This window comes from Mixophyes fleayi, chromosome 6 (assembly GCF_038048845.1).
Source record: "Mixophyes fleayi isolate aMixFle1 chromosome 6, aMixFle1.hap1, whole genome shotgun sequence".
NCBI lineage: Eukaryota > Metazoa > Chordata > Amphibia > Anura > Limnodynastidae > Mixophyes > Mixophyes fleayi.
The window spans coordinates 3,675,399-3,700,358 of record NC_134407.1 but is presented as its reverse complement, the minus strand read 5'-3'; the positions used below and the strand labels follow the sequence as shown (position 1 = coordinate 3,700,358).

The window sequence follows — 24,960 nt, the reverse complement described above, 5'->3', positions numbered from 1 at the left end:
CGGAACTGAGCTGTGTGATAATGGCTGCTGCTTCCTATGTACACGGCGACGGCTGCTGATAGTGTACTCTCAGGGATCAGTGTATATTATTATTATTATTATTATTATATACACACCATTACTGTCCTGTACATATATACCATTATTATTATATACACTGCTGCTGATAGTGTACTCTCAGGGATCAGTGTATATTATTACTGTTATTATATACACACCATTACTGTCCTGTACATATATACCATTATTATTATATACACTGCTGCTGATAGTGTACTCACAGGGATCAGTGTCTGTGTATATTATTATTATTATTATTATTATTATTATTATATACACTGCTGCTGATAGTGTACTCACAGGGATCAGTGTCTGTGTATATTATTATTATTATTATTATTATTATTATATACAGGGCTGCTGACATTGTACTCACAGAACTCAGTGTATATGTGAATATTATTATTATTATTATATACACTGCTGCTGATAGTGTACTCACAGGGATCAGTGTCTATGTGAATATTATTATTATTATTATAATAATATACACACCATTACTATCCTGTACATATATACCATTTTTATCATATACACAGCTGCTGCTAGTGTACTCACAGGGATCAGTGTATATATATATATATATATATATATATATATATATATATATATATATACACTATTATTATTATTATATACACACTCCATTACTGTCCTGTACATATATATCATTGTTATATACACGGCAGCTGCTGCTAGTGTGCTTGCCGGACTCAGTGTATATATACTGTTGGTATTATTATTATATACAGATCATTATTATTGTTATATACACACAGAGATCAGCCTGTATGTAAGATATACACCATTATTATATACACAACAAGATTATATATACATATATATCAGTATGTATATAATAATAATGGTATGTGTGTATATATATATATATATATATATATATATATATATATATATCACAATTATCCTGTACACAGCATATACACATCGAGACAGCCTGTATGTAATATATATCACATTAGTATTATTATTGTATTACACACCAAGATAATTATTTGTCTGTAGATTTTTTTTAACAGTTCTGTACATTATATATACAGGTAGTGGACAAAAATATGGAAATACCTGAGAGAAAGAGAGTCGCTAAACATTTAGTAAGCAATGGCTTCCTCAGTGGTGTTAATTAAGTAAATACCATTACAGCATGTCGGTCATGGATAGCAATGTTAGACTGTCCTGGTTTTCTATAATTATGGCTGCAGGAGGAGACTTCAGTGACTTTGAAATTGGGGTGATAGTCATGGCATAACTGGCAGGAGCTCCAGTGCTCAAGACCGTTCAGCTTTCACAAGTACCTTTTCAATAACTTTTTCTATTATGTTGTGATACAAGGAGAGAGGACTCTAATTTTAAGTCTTGATGTAGTTGAGGTTGAGTTCCTTTGATTCTAGCGGCAGATTGTATGGCTGGTCCGCTGATAGCGACCTTCCAAGAGGGCTTAATGTTTATCCTGCATATGTGAGAATGGCACCATTGGTTCTTAGTGGTCACATTTTTAATGTGTGAAAAGCTCATTAAAAGCCGATAGGTGTGAATGAGCCCTGAACAATTACCTTCATCATTCATATTGGAAAGTTTTGATTTCATGGTGTTTAGTGGTCCTTTAACAAATGTGAGTTCAAATATTAGTACATGTATGGAGATTAATCACTGTCCGTCAGGTCATAAAAAGCATCCATAATATCCTAAAATAAACCTGCTCCGAAAAATATTAGCTGAGTGAAAGAGTTTTATATCTGGGTCAGTGCATAAAATACGTTTAATTACTCTGCTGTTAGAAAGAGACTGACGGTGTAAAGACTACTGAGAAGGAGGAGGACAATGGACAGCAGGGTGGGTTAGTGGTTAGCACTTCTGCTTTACAGTCATGAGTTCAATTCCTGACCATGGCCTTATTTGTGAGGAGTGTGTATGTTCTCCCCGTGTTTGCGTGGGTTTCCTCCGGGTTCTCCAGTTTCCTCCCACACTCCAAAAACATACTAGTAGGTTAATTGGCTGCTATTAAATTTCTCTTAGTCTCTCTCTCTCTCTGTGTGTGTATATTAGGGGATTTAGATTGTAAGCTCCAATGGGGCAGGGACTGATGTAAATGAGTTCTCTGTACAGCGCTGCGGAATTAGTGGCGCTATATAAATAAATGGTGATGATGATGATACTATCACATGATTAGGTTCAGTATTCCCTTTCTGTTCAGCAGTCTGTGACAGGGATGTGTTGAGCTTTACATATAGTGCTGCAGAATCCCAAAAAACAAATATGTTCATATGGAAAATAGTTTCCTGAAATACTAAATAATATTCATTACTTTCACAACAACACAAATCAAACAAATATATTTTTTTAATGATATGAAATCCTATAAGTTTTGGGGTTATTTCCTGGTCATACAGCTGGGCTGAGATACTGTGAGACTTTCACATGTGATACTGTAACAATGGTAAATGTACAATGTACAGTGTTGATGTAATAACTCCCACCCATGTTCCAGTCTCTCTATGTGTCGGACAAGGTCTCCCCCAGCTATATAAGTGCAGCGGTCACTGCGCTCAGTCACATGATGGTGATTGGGGAATCTCTTCCCCTGACACGCCAGAGTAATTACATTAAGAAACGTTGCGTGCGGTGTCTTCAGATCTTAATTGATCCCATGTGCGTCTATAAAGCTGTCTGGCACCACACTAACCGTGTATACACATCCCATTAACATCATGTCTATAGTAGCATTACCCTACACACCTTAGACTGTATACGAATATAACCGCTATGGAAATGGAAGTATGTTCAAAGCCCATACTATCTCGCTCATTGCTGTCCCACAAAGAGTCAACCCCAGAATTCCTTGGACAACACACACAAGTCAATGTTAGCATACATGTAGATACATGTAGTAATAACACATAGAGGTGTGTCCACGAGATGACGTGTATTCATGCAGTGATGCACACATTTGATCCCCCCCAATATCCTGTTCCTGCTAACACCCCCCCCCCCCCAACCTGCTGTTCTGTCTGATCACATGCTCACGTGTGGCCAGGTTTCAGGTTTGGGACTGATGTACGGCTCTTATATATAGTAATAATGCTCACATAAAGCATTGCATACACACTGACCCTTTCACATCTCTGTCAAACTTAATCACCGACGTGGACGGACATATTCAGCTGCTTGGGTGTGGTTGGCTGATAGGCGATGACCACACTCCTTGTCACGTCATTGACCCCTGACTGTATTATCTGATCAGATGGTTACTGAGACTAGATACACCTGGCTGCTTGCAGCCACTATGGGGATGGGCAGCGTTAGATATCCCTGGACAGCAGGGACACGACAGCTTCTCTCTGACACACACAACGTATGATGATGCAATATAAATGTTTGGCCTGAGGATATCTCCTTGTGACTGTGTCGTATGTTCCTACCAGCTGCAAAGTTCACAGGTCCGTCCTGGTCCGCAGTGTACGGTGGCGGAAATGGCCAAACTCTGTCTTGTTTCTTTCCCCATATCAAAAGATTATTATTATTATTATTATTTATTATTCTTTATTTGGAGTCACATGAGTTCCGCAGCACTGTATAGAGAGCAAATAACAAGACCGTACAGGGTATAACAGTACAGTACAGTAACCAAATAACACTACAACTCTCAACACAGCTACTGGGATACAAGGTGTAAATTCAGCGCAGGCTGAAACCTGTGCCCATTAGTGTGGGTGTAACTAACAGGATCAGAGCCACAGAAAGAGGTGCGTAGACAATGGAGGAGTGGAGCCAATGGGCAGAGAGCCCAGGGAGGAGGTGCGCAGTGTAACTGCTGAGCAAATGTTATAGGTAATGAGAAGAGAAGGGAAGAGGGCCCCGATCACCAGAGCTTACAATCTACAGATGTATGAGGTCAAGAGAAAGAAAGAAGTTGGTTTGTAGGTGCACTGAAGCTTCTAATTTTCAAATTGGTGTTCAATAAAATGTAACTTTTATTAGGTAATAGATTTAAAATAAACGAAATATGATAAAATAAACTAAAAACAAATGCTGTCTGCATGTATAGCCCCCATAATATGTGGACTTATGCTATAGGTAGATTTCTAGTATCACCACTAGCTGTAATTGTATATTGCTAGGTGATACTATATATTTAGAGAGACAGTGAATTCTCCCCACATTAAGCTGATTCCACAATAGGATCAGCTGTTTAGTCAACAAAGTTTCACTGTGATGAAGTCACTATTTCATTAACCCATATATTTGAGCTATAGTGTCTCCTTGCAAACGGGGAGTGTATTGCTGTCTACCTAAATAATATCTCCGAGCTAAATCTGGTTTTATTGGAGTATTCTGCAAGCTGCCAATCTTAGAGGTATAGCTTCTGCAGACAACGAGGACGCCGACACGCGTTTCGCTTAGGTCTGCTTTTTCCAAGGCTTGTCATTAATTTATAACACACAGTATAGAGTATTATGTACAATGCTGAGGACTATGCTGGTGCCATATTAATAGATTTTAATAAACAATATATATTGTGGTGTTGCAGACAGCGTGATATTGCAGCATGGTTATTACATCTTCCCTGTATGACTGATTTCTGCATGTGTGACTGGGAGGAGACGAGTCCACCTGTATATTATTAGTACATTACTGTTACACACGTGTACTGGTAATGTGGATCTTCGGTGTGTACTGATCTTGTCCCATCTCATGCAGCTTGCTCCATCTCTGCCGCTACAAGAGGACTTTGTCTACCACTGGAAGGCCATCACTCATTACTACATAGAGACATCCGGTAAGAGATTGCCCGAGACTGTGTGTATATATATATATATATATATATATATATATATATTTATATGTTGGCGTGGTGTGCAGGGTCAATGTATAATTGCAGTTTGTACAATCTATTGTGGTTTACTGATCAGGTTCATTATAGGCCGTGCTGGATGTTATTTCTGGAAGGACGTACATATTTCATGGGACATGTGAAACGACACATAAACATTGACGCCTTCACGCTGACGTTTGGCGTGGTAGCTTACATGAGACAGCCAGATCATCTACCCCAGTGATGGGTAACCTGATACACTTCGGGCCACATGATGTGGCCTCTCTATGGGCCACACATTACAATTAATCTCAGTAATAAGTTAAAATAATACAATCAAAGAAAGAGGCATCTTTAATAACATGTCAGCACAAGTGTTACACTTCTGACAGTAACACAGGAAAGTGCTGGGAGCCACATGTGGCCCTCCACTGGTCTACCTCCTGCAAGGCTGACATGGATCTAATTATAACGTCTTTTACAGAGACTGATAGATCCAATAGAAAGAAGAAATAAGAGAGACGAATTTCAGCCTCGTTTGACTCTTAAAGTCTCTGGTTAAGAGGAGATGAAATAAGTTAGTTACTTGTTTCTGTCCCTATAACTCCCTGAGAACGTGACTAAAAGTCCACATGTACCCGGGATAATTAGAGAAATACTCTCCAGGATGATTTATTTGCACGTTCTGCGTATGTAACAGTAATTGTGGGGAAATTATGGAAATGTATTTTCGTTTTTAAGATAATGGATGTAAAGTACAAGTCAGTATATTCCAGCATGTTACCACAAGAACCTCCTCGGTGTCCTGCAAATAATAAAATAAACTTTGCATTAAGGAACATAAAAGTGAAATTGGTGCAGCATAAAATCATGGAAATGTGTGTGGTCATAGAGGTGTAAACCACCTAAATATCACAGTATATACATTACAGTATTATAGTCCTCCCTATTACCACCAGGTCAGTACATACTGACGATTATTAATGAACATCGTTGGTACAAATACTGCGCTAAGCCCAACAACCAACCAGACAGCGTGTGACTTGTACTATACAGGTAAAAGCTGATTGGCTGCAGTAGGTTTAGTCCAGATTTCCGCTAAACATCCATCATCCAGCAGCAACTTTATAGATACATGTAATAATATTCACAAAATTATTTTTTCCTTCTTTTTATTGGTATTGTCTGTTTTAATTTACTACTAGTGATAAATAGGCCATTTTTTATGGCGATAAGGATGTTGGGTTTTTTCCGCTGCACATTGTAGTGATGAAAGATCCCTTATTAACAATTTATTTAAAAAATATCACTTACCACTGTGATGGGGCCTCTGCGGTGAGGGTGTGGGTTCACCATCAGGGCACTGTACCCTTTGGAGTCTATAGCTGATCAGATTTACCTCTACAGAGTAAGCAAGATGGCTGCTCCCATTCATGTGTACAGCGATGCAGGGAGATTGCCTGATCTGTGTATCTGTATCTAACTAGGCCTCACATTGTTTCACTATAACGACTGAAACTTGTTTTCCTGGTACACAGATGACAAAGCCCCCGTCACAGACACCAACATCCCCTCTCACCTGGAGCAGATGCTGGACATCTTGTTGCAGGAAGAAAATGAGCGGGAGTCTGGAGAGACCGGGCCCTGTATGGAGTATTTATTACACCACAAAGTCCTGGAGACCCTGTACACACTGGGGAAAGCAGACGTGAGTATATGTACATTATAGATGTAAATATATTGTGTCATTGTGCTGGTCCTTATATCACCAGGGGGAATTCACACGCGGCCTGCTTCCAGGGGGTAGTCACACGCGGCCTGCTTCCAGGGGGTAGTCACACGCGGCCTGCTTCCAGGGGGTAGTCACACGCAGCCTGCTTCCAAGGGGTAGTCACACGCAGCCTGCTTCCAAGGGGTAGTCACACGCGGCCTGCTTCCAGGGGGTAGTCACACGCGGCCTGCTTCCAGGGGGTAGTCACACGCGGCCTGCTTCCAGGGGGTAGTCACACGCGGCCTGCTTCCAGGGGGTAGTCACACGCGGCCTGCTTCCAGGGGGTAGTCACACGCGGCCTGCTTCCAGGGGGTAGTCACACGCGGCCTGCTTCCAGGGGGTAGTCACACGCGGCCTGCTTCCAGGGGGTAGTCACACGCGGCCTGCTTCCAGGGGGTAGTCACACGCGGCCTGCTTCCAGGGGGAATTCACACGCGGCCTGCTTCCAGGGGGTAGTCACACGCGGCCTGCTTCCAGGGGGTAGTCACACGCGGCCTGCTTCCAGGGAATATCCGCACACAGTCTGCTTCCAGGGGGTAGTCACACGCGGCCTGCTTCCAGGGGGAACTCGCACGCGGCCTGCTTCCAGGGAATATCCGCACACAGTCTGCTTCCAGGGGGTAGTCACACGCGGCCTGCTTCCAGGGGGAACTCGCACGCGGCCTGCTTCCAGGGAATATCCGCACACAGTCTGCTTCCAGGGGGTAGTCACACGCGGCCTGCTTCCAGGGGGTAGTCACACGCGGCCTGCTTCCAGGGGGTAGTCACACGCAGCCTGCTTCCAGGGGGTAGTCACACGCGGCCTGCTTCCAGGGGGTAGTCACACGCGGCCTGCTTCCAGGGGGAACTCACACGCGGCCTGCTTCCAGGGGGTAGTCACACGCGGCCTGCTTCCAGGGGGTAGTCACACGCGGCCTGCTTCCAAGGGGGTAGTCACACGCGGCCTGCTTCCAGGGGTTAGTCACACGCAGCCTGCTTCCAGGGGGTAGTCACACGCGGCCTGCTTCCAGGGGGTAGTCACACGCGGCCTGCTTCCAGGGGGTAGTCACACGCGGCCTGCTTCCAGGGGGTAGTCACACGCGGCCTGCTTCCAGGGGGTAGTCACACGCGGCCTGCTTCCAGGGGGAATTCACACGCGGCCTGCTTCCAGGGGGAATTCACACGCAGCCTGCTTCCAGGGGGTAGTCACACGCGGCCTGCTTCCAGGGGGTAGTCACACGCGGCCTGCTTCCAGGGGGAATTCACACGCGGCCTGCTTCCAGGGGGAATTCACACGCAGCCTGCTTCCAGGGGGTAGTCACACGCGGCCTGCTTCCAGGGGGTAGTCACACGCGGCCTGCTTCCAGGGGGTAGTCACACGCGGCCTGCTTACAGGGGGTAGTCGCACGCGGCCTGCTTCCAGGGGGTAGTCACACGCGGCCTGCTTCCAGGGGGAACTCACACGCGGCCTGCTTCCAGGGGGTAGTCACACGCGGCCTGCTTCCAGGGGGTAGTCACACGCGGCCTGCTTCCAAGGGGGTAGTCACACGCGGCCTGCTTCCAGGGGTTAGTCACACGCAGCCTGCTTCCAGGGGGTAGTCACACGCGGCCTGCTTCCAGGGGGTAGTCACACGCGGCCTGCTTCCAGGGGGTAGTCACACGCGGCCTGCTTCCAGGGGGTAGTCACACGCGGCCTGCTTCCAGGGGGTAGTCACACGCGGCCTGCTTCCAGGGGGAATTCACACGCGGCCTGCTTCCAGGGGGAATTCACACGCAGCCTGCTTCCAGGGGGTAGTCACACGCGGCCTGCTTCCAGGGGGTAGTCACACGCGGCCTGCTTCCAGGGGGAATTCACACGCGGCCTGCTTCCAGGGGGAATTCACACGCAGCCTGCTTCCAGGGGGTAGTCACACGCGGCCTGCTTCCAGGGGGTAGTCACACGCGGCCTGCTTCCAGGGGGTAGTCACACGCGGCCTGCTTACAGGGGGTAGTCGCACGCGGCCTGCTTCCAGGGGGTAGTCACACGCGGCCTGCTTCCAGGGGGTAGTCACACGCGGCCTGCTTCCAGGGGGTAGTCACACGCGGCCTGCTTCCAGGGGGTAGTCACACGCAGCCTGCTTCCAGGGGGTAGTCACACGCAGCCTGCTTCCAGGGGGTAGTCACACGCGGCCTGCTTCCAGGGGGTAGTCACACGCGGCCTGCTTCCAGGGGGTAGTCACACGCGGCCTGCTTCCAGGGGGAATTCACACGCGGCCTGCTTCCAGGGGGTAGTCACACGCGGCCTGCTTCCAGGGGGTAGTCACACGCGGCCTGCTTCCAGGGGGTAGTCACACGCGGCCTGCTTCCAGGGGGTAGTCACACGCGGCCTGCTTCCAGGGGGTAGTCACACGCGGCCTGCTTCCAGGGGGTAGTCACACGCGGCCTGCTTCCAGGGGGTAGTCACACGCGGCCTGCTTCCAGGGGGTAGTCACACGCGGCCTGCTTCCAGGGGGTAGTCACACGCGGCCTGCTTCCAGGGGGTAGTCACACGCAGCCTGCTTCCAGGGGGTAGTCACACGCAGCCTGCTTCCAGGGGGTAGTCACACGCAGCCTGCTTCCAGGGGGTAGTCACACGCGGCCTGCTTCCAGGGAATATCCGCACACAGTCTGCTTACAGGGCAGGTGTTTAGTCCTATACAGAACTCGTAAACCAATCATATTTACTGACACCAGTAACGCACTTGAGTAACCTGATAGCTGCCGGTTTATAGATGCTCCCTGGTGTAAATCTCCCTGACCACAGTCCAGGGGGAACATATATTTCTAAAAGTATCCACGCGAGGTGTCTCGAACGTCCGCTGGGATATTTTTGCTGTATAAACAGCAAAAATCCGCAGCCGCGATGTTCCTTAGAACATTGCTGCCACTTGAACTCCTCCCAGGGGGGTGACATCAGGGCCACCTGTCCGTGTACGGCTGTGACTTCTACCCCCTGTGTCAGTGAAGTATTATATTTACTAGAGGTGAAGCCCATTTGGTGCCTCTCATGTCCACTAGATGCCAACTCACAAGTGTTTTGTTTTATACCAAGTGTGTCACCTCCCCCAACCCCTCCAAGAATCCATGTTTAGCACAGTGAGGAGGGGTAACCGGTTATTGTACCTTGATTCTGGTACTGGATACATAAATATGTGTAAATCAAACTATGACCCCGGTTTATATGGCTGGTGCCTCAGGCTGGGGGAGGTAATATGCCTCAGACATTACATTTATATGGTCACTTTCTCTCTGTAATAGATCAGACGGGGACTGACCACATAACAGCTGATAATGATCACTTAGAATGTAGTAGAAACGCAGATTGTTACACTGTAACTATATCGGATCAATATTGGACATCACTGACTTAGGAGGAGATTAAACATACAAGTTCATTTCTGCAAGTCAAGAATTCCTACATGAAGGTTTCCAAACAGTATCAGCCCCCCCCTGATTTCTGGATGTGACTTCATAGCGTTTGTTGGGTTAAACGTGTACTGTGACATAATTGGCGTCTGGTTGGGAGACTTTGTATTGATCTTACTCTGTGTTTTGTACTTTGGTCATTACGGTATTCTGCTAATTTAAGGTCCCTTATAGTATTCCTGTCACAGGAATTATCTATTTTTACATTTATGTTGGTTTTTCTTTTTTTGTGTGATGTTATTGAATAAATTGACAATTATTTACAGTTTCTTACTAATAGTCTTTTACTAGTATTTACATCAATCCAATTGTTTACTGGTTTCTATCGCCATATAGAAGATTTTTTCTTTAATTTTGTGTGGAATCGTTGGGGCCAGTTTAACATATAACGCACCACTTAACGGGGTTTTCCTCTTCTCAGTTATAGAAACAACACTAGAATGAAACACCTTAAAGCCAACATAATAATATAATGCCTGGATACTTGAACCCAAAGCAACCAATGGGATGTTAGCTTACTACAGCTAATGAAGGCTGAGATCTGATTGGCTGCCATTGGTTACAGTATGTTTGTGCTGTTATTGTATTATAATTATTTCCTAAATGTTACAGGAGAACATTCAGAGGAGATTTCCTGGTGTTCCCAGCGAGTGTACAGGAAACAAAACATGGCTCTTATTTATCACGTGTGTTTTTGTAACGTGGTGTTTTTTCCTGTCCCCGCCAGTGTCCGCCAGGGATGAAGCAGCAGATCTTGGTGTTCTATACAAAACTTCTAGGACGGATAAAACAACCTCTGCTGCCGCATATCAATGTGCACCGCCCAGTACAGGTAACTCAACAGACACATGCGCTTAGCGCTTTAAGCCCACGCGCTCCGACTTTCCAGCGTCTGTTCACACAAGAATGACTCCTGATAGTTTAATCTAGTTCTTTGTGTCATAGTAGGTGAACATTTTAGCAGTTTCAGTTGAGATTCATATCTAATAAATTCAGTTTCAACTCTTGTCACATTTACTGCAGGATGAAACCTCCATTGGTTCACTGCTCCACGCAGTGATATATACGAATTGTCATTTTTTTCCCATCTTTAATGATGTGTTTGTGTCAACAGCTATTTTAGCAATTTGTTGCCTTAATCTCCTTTGATAGTAATAAATTCTTACAGTAATTCACAATCATTTCACCATAGAGTGAATAGCAAAACTGCTCTGCAAACTCTCTATGAAACGTTCTTTTAATGAATAATTAAAAAAATGCTAATAAACTACTAAATATAACCGTGACGACATCTATATGCCCTGCGTTACCAGATTGTTCTGTGCATCTACATGGCTATGTGATGAGGAATGATTTGGTAAATTTATATTATTATCTATAAAACCAGAGCTACATAGAGCGCATGGATTTTCTGATTCGTGTTGTATTGATCTTCTGAGATGAGCCAGAAGTAATGTGTGCAGCATTGTATAATGTGGATTCCGCGGTTATGGTTACAGCTCACCCCCTGCCCAGGGCGGGCACACATCCTGGCATCTCATGTGCGGTCCTATACGTTGTATACGTCACTAAGGGGATTTCAAATAACCTTCATTTACATTGTTCTCCGCCATAGAAACTTATCCGGCTGTGCGGGGAGGTTCTGGCCAATCCGACCGAGAATGAAGAGATCCAGTTTCTGTGTATAGTGTGTGCGAAGCTTAAACAGGACCCGTACCTGGTCAACTTCTTTCTGGAGGTGGGTTCTAGAGCAGCGGAGAGAACTGTACGCTACATATTGTATAGGGCAGTGCTTCTCTTACTGTACCGTTGTATGATGTATTTATTATCTGTATATAGCTCATGCGTGCAATAAATTAATCTGGTGAGAGGTGCTTAGATCACTCACTGTTTGCAGACACTAGTGAGCGCTGCCAAGTTGCTTTTGCGATTTAATCTGGTTGCTTTGCCGGTATGTTAGTGAATTTCTTCCCTGTCCTTTATTTCTTAGAACAAGATGAAGACGTGTCAGACGGCCGGATCGTCCAACAACCTCGGGGGTCTCACTGGCGGCAGCCAGGTGGAGGTTATAGCAAACGACACCGGGCAGTCCCATCCCCCTGACATTGGGGCAGTTGCAGATGGGATTCCAGGTGCGCACGCTGAGCCCCCCGATGCTGTCCCCACACCGGCAGGAATCCTGGAAGACGGAGCGTCCAGTAATCACGTCCAGCAGGACTATAATCTGGTGAACTCCTTACTTAACCTGACCAAGAGCCCGGTGAGTGCGTCATAGTATGACATGGCGGTAACAGACCCCGGAGGACCCTCCGTTTATATTCTCCGTCCTCTCTCTCCTCAGGACGGTCGGGTAGCTGTGAAGTCCTGCGAGGGGCTCATGTTATTAGTAAGTCTGCCGGAGCCAGCAGCCGCCAAGTGCCTTACACAGAACACAGCCCTGTGTGAGCTGCTGACCGACCGGCTGACCTCGCTCTACCGCGCTCTTCCGCAGTCCATCGACCCCCTGGACATCGAGACCGTGGAGGGCATTAACTGGGGGTAAATATCTCCCTTCCTATATCTGACTCGGTTCTCCTATTGTACCTTCATGTTATTTATATATTTCCTACTGAGAAACAGGGGGTGGGGGCTGTGATCGCAGGACGGGGCACGCTGTATTTTTTATCCTTTTAGGTCGGTGTTTCCTATACTCAATACTCAGGTACCCCTAACAGGGCAGGTTTTCCATAGCTCCTTGCTGGAGCACAGGTGTAATCATTACTGACTGACACATTGTAATTATACCACTTGTGAATCTGTTACATTGTATCAGTCAGTAATGATTACACCTGTGCTCCAGCCAGGAGATATGGAAAACCTGCACTGTTAGAGCTCACTGAGGACTGAGTTTGGGAAACCCTGTTTTAGGTGAGTGACTTTAAAGTGATAGAAAACTGCATGTAAAAATATTACGGTGTGAATATTCTATTATTAGGTTTTGGTTTTAGTAAGTTGGTTTGCAGAGCTGACCATTTAGTACAGTTCCATTATTTGCTTTCACTTTTCCATAATACCTTCATCGGAGCTTTCCTGTTAATCAACCGATGTGATAATAGTGTTGTAGTGCAACAGCTTGGGGGGGGGGGTGGCCTAGTGGCAAAAGACACGCGTGATATCAGGGGCGGGGCATAGGACCATTGGGGGCGTGACCACGTACAGAAAGGTCCGAAAACAGGGAAAGAAGTGTTGGACTTGAGTTGCTCATAGCTGGTACAGAAGGATGACTTAAGCTATGTCAATTTCCTAGTTGAATTTAGGGAATATTGGCAAAGGCACAGTAAATACAATACAGTCCAATTACCTCCGTTGTGTCCTCTTAGCTGACACGTTTCTTCTTAAAAAACAAGAGTTCCTCCCCTGTCAGAGAGATATTACTAGTAATAGAAAGCATCTCCTCCCCCACTAGGGGCGCTGTTCCATTGGAGTCTATGGCTGCAGAGTCCAACTGCTGATCAATAGTAATGTGCAGAGGGATGAATGGGGTCTTACTGCGCCCGGGGGCTGCGTACTGAATGAGTGTCCCTCTTTTTCTCCGCAGCCTGGATTCATACAATGTTAAGGAGGACACCTCGGCCTTCCCCGGGAAACGAGCTCTGATCTCCTTCCTCTCTTGGTTTGATTATTGTGACCAACTTATTAAAGAAGCGCACAGGGTGAGTGAGCACTCGGATTGTTCTGTCCTCCATATGAACAGCTCACATGCACAATACTGGACTATTTCCCACCTTTCTGAAAACGCTAACGGCTCACCTAGGAGTGGGCCTGTCATGCAGTTACCAGTACAGCCTGAATAAACGTCTAAGTACAATGGGCAATTTATTAACATACGTATCATTGTTGGGAAAAGTCCTCGATAAGACTGTGCCCCTCCCTCTCTGTGTTGTAACTGCTTTAGACATTACTTAACTTACCTAGTAGCGTGGGCAGAAGTTCATGACACAGATCATGTGATCATCCAGAGCCAATGTGCATGCTCCTGACACTACATGGGCTGGTCCCTCTCTCATTATACTGCTGAATATTCATAGCTGGCAGCTTAGTGATGTCACTGGATGTTTCCCAGGAACCCACTGAGCATGCTCCAGCCAGTAAATGGGCTGGTCCCTGTCTCATTATACTCCTGAATATTCATATCTGCCCAGCCAATGGCTGACTTCATGCAGATGTGTAAAAGGTGACTATAGAAGCCAGTGTACGGCTGTAACGCACAGCACATGTAGCGCACGGCACATGTAACGCACGGCACATGTAGCGCACGGCACATGTAACGCACGGCACATGTAGCGCACGGCACATGTAACGCACGGCACATGTAGCGCACGGCACATGTAGCGCACGGCACATGTAACGCACGGCACATGTAACTCACGGCACATGTAGCGCACGGCACATGTAGCGCACGGCACATGTAGCGCACGGCACATGTAGCGCACGGCACATGTAGCGCACGGCACATGTAGCGCACGGCACATGTAGCGCACGGCACATGTAACGCACGGCACATGTAATGCACCGTACATTATGTGTTGTCTGCTCGGTATCTGTTTAATGCGCAGTAGTGTGTCAGTGACAGGTCAAATTTCTGTCATTTATTTGATGTAATTTATATATTTCCCCTTGTCCCATCAGATGACTGCAGACACCATGGCCAGATCGGTGCGGGAGAGATTCCTGGTGGGGGTGATGGAACCGCAGCTTATGCAGACGTAAGTGTTATTACAGGAGCAGCGCTGTTATACCCAGACATACTCCTGCTCTGTGCAGTGCGTCGCTAGTTAATACATTTACCAGGGGGTGATATTCAGCAAATTTGCCGGCATAATTTAAAAACTTTTGTCTTTAAACACATTGTTATTGTGTCATCTGGAGCTCAGTATGTCTTACTCTAGATCCTGCTTCATCTCATGTCTATGTATCACTTTCCTCAGGTCGGAGATTGGGATCCTGACGGCCACATCCCTTCTTCATAGAATAGTGCGCCAAGTCACGTCCGACGCCCTCCTCCGTCAGATCGTCGGTTTCCTCCTGGGAGATGATCGAGAGCCGGAGACCCTAAACGACATTCAGAAAACCCCCCTACGCCATCGTCTAATAGAACACTGCAACCATATCTCTGACGAGGTAACGCCAACCTCTGTAGTCTTTGGTGTCTCTGTGGTGTTTAGAACCAACTCTAGAGCAAGAAAAGGGAATTATATTGGGGTCCACTTGAAAAATCTGAAGGAGTAGTTTAACCTTTGTTATGGTGGTTGACGGATCTACGTGGTGCCAGCTCTCCAGAGTTAGGTGACTATCACTCATTAGCCTCTCTGTGCCCACAGATCAGTATTATGACACTTCGGCTGTTCGAGCACCTATTACAGAAACCTAACGAGCACATCCTCTATAACCTCGTCCTGCGAAATATACAAGAAAGGAATTACTTAGAGTACAGGCCGCCGTGTCCGGAGGACAGAGACATTGTGGAGAATGGACAGATTGCGGGAGCAGTGTATGTTTACACCCAGTGATATCCTATATGTCTGTGTAATAATATACATGTCTGTGTAATAATATACATGTCTGTGTAATAATATATATGTCTGTGTAATAATATATATGTCTGTGTAATAATATACATGTCTGTGTAATAATATACATGTCTGTGTAATAACATACATGTCTGTGTAATAATATATATGTCTGTGTAATAATATACATGTCTGTCTCTCTAGGCAGCGTTATACATTACACACAGTGATATCCTATATGTCTGTGTAATAACATACATGTCTGTGTAATAACATACATGTCTGTGTAATAATATACATGTCTGTCTCTCTAGGCAGCGTTATACATTACACACAGTGATATCCTATATGTCTGTGTAATAATATACATGTCTGTGTAATAATATACATGTCTGTCTCTCTAGGCAGCGTTATACATTACACACAGTGATATCCTATATGTCTGTGTAATAATATACATGTCTGTGTAATAATATATATGTCTGTGTAATAACATACATGTCTGTGTAATAACATACATGTCTGTGTAATAACATACATGTCTGCGTAATAACATACATGTCTGTCTCTCTAGGCAGCGTTATACATTACACACTTTAGTTATATTTATTAATAACAATAAACGTGACGGATATTGTCTCGGTTACAGAGATCTGGAAGAAGATCCCATATTTACAGACATGTCTCCGGACAACACTCTGTCCAAGGAGTGGCTGAGTGCGTCGCCCCCCATTACCCCAGATCATCACAGGAATGACGGCAAGACGGAGGTACACAAGATCGTCAATAGGTGAGAATGGACCGTAAACAAACCTTTCATAATTGTATCATTTTATAGAAGAACAACCATGGACGATGCTTAATTCACACAAGAATGTTCAGTAGTCTCCCCAGTGTTCTGCAGATGTTTGTCATAATCTGCTCTCTAGGTGGCGCTGCTCTATGGGGATTGATAAATAATATTTTGTTTGATTTGGAGGAACCAATTTTTGACTGCTTGGTTCCTCCACTGAAAAATGTATAGGGCTTGTGAAGGGCTGGGTCCAGTTTGTAGGTGGAGCTACCAGTTTGGAGAATTCGCTTACATTTGCTAAAACATATGGACATTTGATTGTCACATTATTAACATGGTTTGCTGCAAGCACTAGTACTGACAGTAAGTTACCCCTGAAGGGTAGGTCGAGCTGCTAACAGTGATTAATGGGCAGCAGTCATCTGACTTCATCTGACCATTCTATTGGTTGTTTGCTATCCTGCTTGCTTTGCCTCGGTCAGGGGTAGAGTCTGTTTAGTGAGTGATCTAAGCCCCACAGTGCCCCCTGCAGGACTGCATCATAACTGCACACAGCACGAAATAATCATCCCAAAACCAATCTATAAATCCTGCCAGATGACAGCTATCGTCTTCCATATCCAGACTGGCCGGCTGGGTATCTTGTCTCTTACTTCAGAGTGTCTAATGTACTATCCCAATTTTAGTGGAACAGTCCAGAATTTTGGGGTGAAAGGAGATGTCAGATGGGAAAGGGTTGTGGTCCCGTATGATATGAGTGGATCAGAGTGTAACCCAATCCTGTTGATGTTCTCTATCCGGAATGCTGTATGGAGTCATATTTACTGTACTGGTTAAGTTACAATCTTTCCTGGTAGTTTCCTCTGTCTTGTTCCTGATGAAGCCAAGTCCTCGTACCAGGTGGAGGGTACAGGTTATGACACCTACCTCAGGGACGCACACCGACAGGTAAGTCATCGTCATATACTTCCTGTGTCTCCTTCTCCTTGTTAAGACAGAATCTGCACAATCTTCTGATGTCTGACTATCTTTAGTTCCGGGATTACTGCGCTATCTGCCTGCGCTGGGAGTGGCCCGGCGCGGTGAAGGCCATCGAGAAATGCAATTTAGAAGCCCCTTTCTTCGAGGGACATTTCCTGAAAGTTTTGTTTGACAGAATGGGCAGGATCCTGGATCAGGTAGATGTGCTGTGAGGGGTGTGATAAGTCCAGACCTACGTATATTACGCTATGCATAACGCTATACAGGGTGACGTGTCTTTGTGGTTGTGGCTGGGTTTACTTACCGTATCTCGGTGTCTCCGCAGCCGTACGATGTGAACTTACAGGTGACGTCTGTGCTCTCCAAACTGTCTCTCTTCCCTCACCCCCATACACATGAGTTCCTGCTGGACCCCTACATCAGCCTGGCCCCCGGCTGCCGCTCCCTCTTCTCTGTCATCGTCAGGGTGAGTGCAATATTTATATATGAACATTTATTAATATAGCACCAGCATATTCCATAGCGCATTACAATTGGAAACAAACGCAGTAATAAAACAATACTGAGTAATACAGACAGAGAGATAAGAGGATCCTGCTCACAGCTTACAATCTATGGGACAATGAGAGCTCGATACATGAGGGCAAGTGCTACATATTGGTCCAGTCAGATTGTCACAGGTAAAAAGTACAGAGGGGCTATATGGTCAGTCACACAGCAATGTTGGTCAGAGGGTTGTTGTCTTGTGTTAGCTGTGTAGAGGGTAGTAATAGGGTAACCTAAGGAGAGTAAGAGGGTGGTTGAGGAATATTATAAGCTTGTCTGAAGAGGTGGGTTTTCAGAGAACGCTTGAAGGTTTGTAGACCAGAGGAAAGTCTTACTGTGCGAGGGAGGGAATTCCACAAAGTGGGTGCAGCCCGAAAAAAGTCTTGTAACCGGGAATCGGAGGATGTGTTGAGAGTGGAAGAGAGACGCAGATCTTGTGTAGAGCGGAAGGGCTGAATGTTGATGCATTTCCATCTGGTGTTTTTTTTATGTTATGTTGTTGTAATATGAAAAGTACAGTAATCTTGTGGCATTAATAACGATATATGTAAAACTTCCCATACGGGTAAGATATTATACACTACACGTCACCTTGATTACAATCTCTCTGTAACCCGATGTCCTCAGTTGTATGTTATTTCCTGCATAACATGTATTTAATTATCCTATACCTGGGGGAGAACTAGTTGATCAAATTTTTGGGTAAATATGTTTGTTTTTGGGTTTTTTTTGTAATTTGAAACTAATTATGGGAAGAATAATGGAGCATAGTTTGTATGAGATATAGATATAGATAGATATAATTCTTTTGTGATTTGAGAAACACAATATGCTAATATGTGCCATTTGGTCATGAAAGGGGGCTGATCCAGCGGGTGTATGTTCACCCCCCTGTAATTTATCTTAACTAGATCTCTTCCCCTTCCAGGTGGTTGGCGATCTCATGGTGAGAATCCAGCGGATCCCAGACTTCACCCCGAAACTTCTGCTTGTAAGAAAGAGACTGCTGGGCCTGGAGCCTGACGGGCCAATGTAAGTCCCCTGCACTGCACCCACCTTATAGGAAGCTTAGTATTAACCAATATGGTGCTTGGATCAATAACTCACATATTGTCCTCCTCCGAATTATAGCTACTGATACTTTCTTGTAAAAAACTCATTCAGTCAATTTTTACATTATATTAGTGAATTTGCCTCCACACCCCCCCCCCCCCCCCATGTGATCAGGAATTCCACCATGTAACTACTCTTACAGTAAAGAATCCTTTCCTATGTTAGTCTTTGGTATGTAAAGTGGGTGTCACATCACCCTGGCGTGTTTGGATAATTACGGGTAAGAGCATTCCTGTAGGTTTTTCTCGAGAGCGGTTTCTTAGGGCTGGGGGCTGTGGGGGGATTAGAATATTCACCCTTCTAATCTAATGTGTGTTTCTGTAGCTTCTTGTCATTCCTGCTGCAGTTGACCGGATATAAAATGATTAGAATTCCAGATGTATTTTTATCCAGCTATTTATGGGCAATGTTGGCATTATCATCACCAACATCAAGATTTATTTATATAGCCAATTCCGTATCACAAGATAAGAGCTTTGTCCGTAGCAGTTATGTGTTTATGTATTTGTTATTAATTCACTGACTCCTTCCAATATCTCTTCTCTCTCCAGCGTGGACCACATGACATTGTTAGAAGGGGTCATCGTACTAGAAGAATTCTGCAAAGAACTAGCTGCCATTGCATTCGTCAAATATCACAGCTCCAGCACCCCCTGAGGCGGTCACTGGCATTACACATCTGCGAGACCAAAATTTTACCTTGTAATTTCTTCTTTTTATGTGCAAAGACTTTATCTTGGAAAGAAGGGAAGTTGGACTCTGTCCGTATGGATCTCCGGCTCACAGCCGCCAGTGTCGCCATCCGGGACATTTGGAATAACGTCACTTTACTGCTAGAAAACAAGGATAGGAATTATTCGTTAAAGATGGATTTACTTTCCTCCGTTACATTGAGTGTTTTACAGAACTTTTTAAATACTGGGATTTTGCTTCAGTTTACTTGGATTTATCACGTATTCATTTTTTCATTTTATTTACGCTTTCAAAACTCGAGCGTCGCAACACGGAGATGACTTAACTATGCCGCCGTTAACGGAGACTACACTGGTGTTGAAGGGGTTAATACAAGAGAAGTTTACGTTAACATTTTATTTGTTTTACACCACAAACTGATTGTGACGGAACGAGAAATGGCGCGACGGTCAGTAAAAGCAATCCGCCAGCCCACAACGCGGTTCTCTGTTCTAATACCAGGCTCCGATATGTACTTTTATTTTATTCTGCTTTACGGAGAGCATGAACAGGGGGGCTGCTGTAATTTCACAGAACTTATAACAGTTTCGCTTTTTTTTTTTTTGTATTAAAAAGTAAAAACAACAACACACTTGGTTTTGGGGAGGGGTCTTCCTGTCTTTAAGTTTTCTTGGGTTTTTTTTTGGCTTTTTTCTAAGCGGAACCTGTTCGTCATTTCCTGCAGCCCGTGACTCTGTCCTGTTGTCATTGGTTGGAGGAGCGGTAACGGTTTACCATTCGTACGCCACTCGCTCACCTCCCACCTCACCCCGACAGGGTGGACGCTCAGCTAATTTGCATCTTGTGTATCATCCTGTGGCGCTGGACTCCATCGCTTATTAACGAGCTGCTACATTCTATAAAACCACCCACAATTTTACAATGTTTAAGTCGCTTTTTAACATTCTTTTTTTTTTTTTTTTTATAAATATTGTCGGTGCAATTATTGGCATTTGTGATATGAACATGTAAAAAAATAATATATTTCAGGACTGGATGTCATTATATGTCTTATTTTATCAGCATATCTGCTTTCTGTATATATGTAGTGTATACATTGTACTGTACATATATAAAGTCTTCCTAGGGAGGAATGTGTGTGTGTTTCCCTGGCTGTAAGAATGGACGGGTAGCGTCTAGTTTCCACCTTGTGTTGATGCTCGCGGGTTGAGTTACTTTATTTTTGGGAGATGACGATGAATGCTCATAGCTCCGCTCACACCTTATTCTTTGTGTTTCACTGAAAAAGATGCCTTAAAAATGATTAAGTTGCACCCGTCACCCGAGAATACGTCCTGTCCGTTCACACAGGAATAATTGTGATTACACAGCAGAACGTGGGACTAATTGACCCTTTAGAAGGCGTTACCCAACACTGGTTGTCTTTATAGTGTGAAGCGGCTCGTCCAGGTCACAGCGTGCCAGGACAGACAGTCCCACAACAGCTGGAGTACCGCTGATTGCCAAAGCTTGTTTTAGGTGACGCCGTTTGAAAGTATAAAGTTAAACCTTGTGTGGACTTAAATGTGTTTCATAAATGCTCAAGGTCTGTATAGTGCTATAATCATGTCCCAGGAGGTGACCACTGACGCTTGGTGCCAGAGTTCATAATGTTTAGCAGAAATAGTCTCGCTGGTTCTTGGATAGCGGTAAGCGTAATCTGGTCTATAATGGCGCAGGCTCTGCAGCACATTGTCAGTCTGTCGGTGGTTGTAATCTGTACCTCTCTGGACAGTTTTATAATATTATTATAGTATTTTTGTTTTGTCTTTATATTATTGTTATGTTCTACAGTAATGCTATTAAAGTGCCGCCATTGCATCATGTTGGCTGAACCATTATTTGGGACATCTCTCCGGCTCCTAGTGAGGTAATAGGCTGCGCCCGTATGGATATTGGTTTAGATCATACAATATCTGCCCCCCCCCCCTTCCCCCCCCAGCCACCAGAGCTTCTATCTGTTGGTGTAAATGTCACTTTGTGCTCAGCGGGTCTACAATTCAGTATTGTGCAATATTCAGCAGCAATTGTTCCACAGCGATTGTCTAATTTGTTAAACCTCTGGGATGTAATGTGATTGTTTTAATAGTTTTCAATTTTCATTGATCTTTTTTTCAGACAGGACCAATTGTTATAGAAACAGGAGACCAGGAGTCGTATACAGCACATGTCTTAGGTCATTTATATTACCAATACTTTGTGATATGCAGGTTGTCCTGTGACTCATAGAATGGTCATGTACCGAGAGTGCCGTGTTCAGTACATCTGTTTCCATCACTGTCATTGTGGAGGTCACACAGTATTTGTAGTGCACCAGGGTTTCTGAGGGATCAATTCAGAAGCAACGTTACTAATGGTTGAAAATTGGAAATGTGAATCCTGTGTTTGGTTTACGCTGGTGGACAGATCACACTTGTAGCACCGGCCAGATTTACACTAAAATCGTGGAAAATTTGTGGCATGAAAAGTATCGGGTTATATCAGGACCAAGTACAGCGCTACTGCTTTATAGCACCCCGTTATAACCCCACTTTCACTTACCACTGGGTGTGTTCTCAGCACAAACGTCTGGTAATATGTAGTAATAACGTATGTCGCCTGCTTTATATGATCAGTACCGCCCGGTGTTGTATATTATTATTATTATTATCTTTGACTTATAAGGCGCCACCAAGGGTCCGCAGCGCCGTACATTACATATACACAAAACAGAACCAAGACACAACATGATACAAAAATGTATACAAACACAGATGACCGGGTAAAGCAAATCAGATTATATCTGGGAAAGGGAAGGTAGAAATCAGCGAGAAGAAGGCCGAAGCTTAATAAGACAGGGAAAACAGGGATAGAGAAGCAGCCAAGAGGTACAGAGGGTGAAGGAACAGTAGCAGGAGCACACAAGGAAAGAGGACCCTGCTCATGAGAGTTTATATATATTGGCGGTATAAAGAGCCAGCGCTGTATTTACAAATACGAAACAAGGGGCCAGATCATCAACGCTGCATAACAACCCCTCCCCAAAAATAAGTCCTAAGTAGAATATTAGTGGGCATATAAATCCAAGGCCTTTTACACTTTAATATTTAAAGTATTATCCCCTTAATATTACAGCTCCTTTGAACTCATCAGGGGTCCTCAGTTGTGTATGGACTTTACAGTTGTACCAGGCCATATATCGCTGGAAATAAGGATCATGTTTCTATAAAAGACGGATGGTTTAATGGTGAAGCAGATGGGCAGTTGTGTGACTTGTGCTGCCCCCTACAGGCCGGAGATCTAACACACAGCGTGGAGCTTCCTGATAGTTGTGGATCTAACATAATATACTGAGAACAATGTGTAGACATTTCTGCATTAATACCATAAATGTAATCGTAATTGCACTATACTATCTTTCTACGTATGATGTATTGTAATTAATAGTTTGACCGCTGCTGCAACGCATTTTGCTGCAATAAACATAAGAAACGCGTTGCTGACTCTTGGGCCTGGATAATGGTTATAGAGGTGATTGAGCGGAGTGATATACCCGGAGGTCTCTGAGCATCAGCCACTTGTGTCTCCTCTGACATGACGGCCGGGTATCAGATCCGGGTATCAGATAAACACCATTTTACCTGTATTCCTCGTTTCTGCAATGTATTTATATGATGTGAGAAATCTGTGCACCCAGAACATTAAGTATTATGTTAGTGTGATAATCTCTCGCCTGCTGTATCAGTCTGTGGTATCTTCATCCATTTCTGTCCAATAAAAATCTGTCATCCACTGACCGAGTGTCGCGTGTTATACGTTGTATGTTACCCAGCTAAACCTACAGAAAGTCTCCATGTGTGATTGTGGTAAATTGGCCGGCGCTATTTAAAATGTGTATTGAAATGATTATTTTAAGTCTTGGGGGTAAATGTATCATAGTGCGGGTTGTACAAGTCGATTTCCGGCGACTTGTACATCCCGCACTATGATACATTTACCCCTTGGTCTTGTGTTCCTGGTCCATAAAGTATTTTGGAAATGGTCAGTGTTTGTGATATATGCAGATGAAGCCAGGAGTTTCCCTGCATGGTATTTTGTGCGTCTTCTTTGCAGACGCTGATTAATGCCATGTGCGCCCCTGTAAGCGTTAGACCTGGGTAAATGGGGTGTTGGGGAATGTGTGGTAGGAAGTGACCCCTGGTTACTACATATAATGACACTGAGCCTGATAAGCAAGTTCACACAGATAGGCAACCTGTGCATGCTGAGACTTATAGTTCTACAGCAGCTGGAAAACAACACATCCACTGGTAAGTGGGAGAGTCCAGGATGATATCCTGTAACTGGTGTAATGGTTGTTTCCTGTGTAGTTCTCATACTCGCCCCATGGTGGATTATACCACCACATACCTGTTCTATCGGCATCTAGAGCCTCAGTCACCGCTGCCGGGAAACTACATCATCATTTATTTATATAGCGCCACTGATTCTGCAGCGCTGTACAGAGAACTCGCTCACATCAGTCCCTGCCCCATAGGAGCTTACAGTCTAAATTCCCTAACATAGACAGAAAGAGACTAGGGTCAATTTTGATTGCAGCCAATTAACCTACTAGTATGGTTTTTTTTTTGAGTGTGGGAGGAAATTAGCATCATAGACTTTTCGAAGGTGTTGAAGATCACTTAATAAAGATGGTGTAAGATCTTCTGGATATTTGGAGACCAGGGGGTAAATGTATCATATTGCGGGAAATTGGTGACTTCGCAGCTCAAATTTAAAGCGGCGCTGGCTCCACTTTTTTCAAGCACGCACTTTAGTAAATATACCCCTTGGAGTCACATAATTAACTGGGATGGAACTGCTTCCTGTTTACATAAAGACTCTTTGGAACCACAAGTGTTACAGGTGAAAACAACTCTTATGAGTAAATGTATCAAGCTGCGGGTTGAAAAAGTGGAGATGTTGCCTATAGCAACCAATCAGATTCTAGTTGTCATTTTGTAGAATGTACAAAATAAAGGATAACTAGAATGTGATTGGTTGCTATAGGCAACATCTCCACTTTTTCAACCCGCAGCTTGATACATTTACGCCTTAGATGTTTTGCGTGTAATGAGAGATGAGGCTGTTTTCCCCAGCATAGGAAAATCCAAATGTTATAGATTCTATCTGTCTATCT

General features: G+C 44.4%; 1 protein-coding gene across 2 annotated transcripts in view; it reads left to right on the top strand.

Annotated features, from left to right (window-relative positions):
* The window catches only part of FHIP2A (FHF complex subunit HOOK interacting protein 2A), a 24,379-nt gene extending 802 nt beyond the window's left edge, over nt 1–23,577 (top strand). For both annotated transcript variants that reach the window (XM_075215609.1, XM_075215608.1), the window contains 16 exons: nt 4,780–4,858; nt 6,433–6,602; nt 10,816–10,920; nt 11,704–11,826; nt 12,079–12,348; nt 12,430–12,626; nt 13,666–13,780; nt 14,757–14,833; nt 15,056–15,248; nt 15,449–15,618; nt 16,287–16,427; nt 17,288–17,378; nt 17,465–17,608; nt 17,737–17,877; nt 18,886–18,989; nt 19,622–23,577. In XM_075215609.1, the coding sequence (XP_075071710.1) occupies nt 4,780–4,858; nt 6,433–6,602; nt 10,816–10,920; nt 11,704–11,826; nt 12,079–12,348; nt 12,430–12,626; nt 13,666–13,780; nt 14,757–14,833; nt 15,056–15,248; nt 15,449–15,618; nt 16,287–16,427; nt 17,288–17,378; nt 17,465–17,608; nt 17,737–17,877; nt 18,886–18,989; nt 19,622–19,727 (2,226 nt within the window). In that variant the 3' untranslated portion in view covers nt 19,728–23,577. The remainder of the gene's footprint in view (nt 1–4,779; nt 4,859–6,432; nt 6,603–10,815; nt 10,921–11,703; nt 11,827–12,078; nt 12,349–12,429; nt 12,627–13,665; nt 13,781–14,756; nt 14,834–15,055; nt 15,249–15,448; nt 15,619–16,286; nt 16,428–17,287; nt 17,379–17,464; nt 17,609–17,736; nt 17,878–18,885; nt 18,990–19,621) is intronic.
* The last annotated feature ends 1,383 nt before the right edge of the window (nt 23,578–24,960 follow it).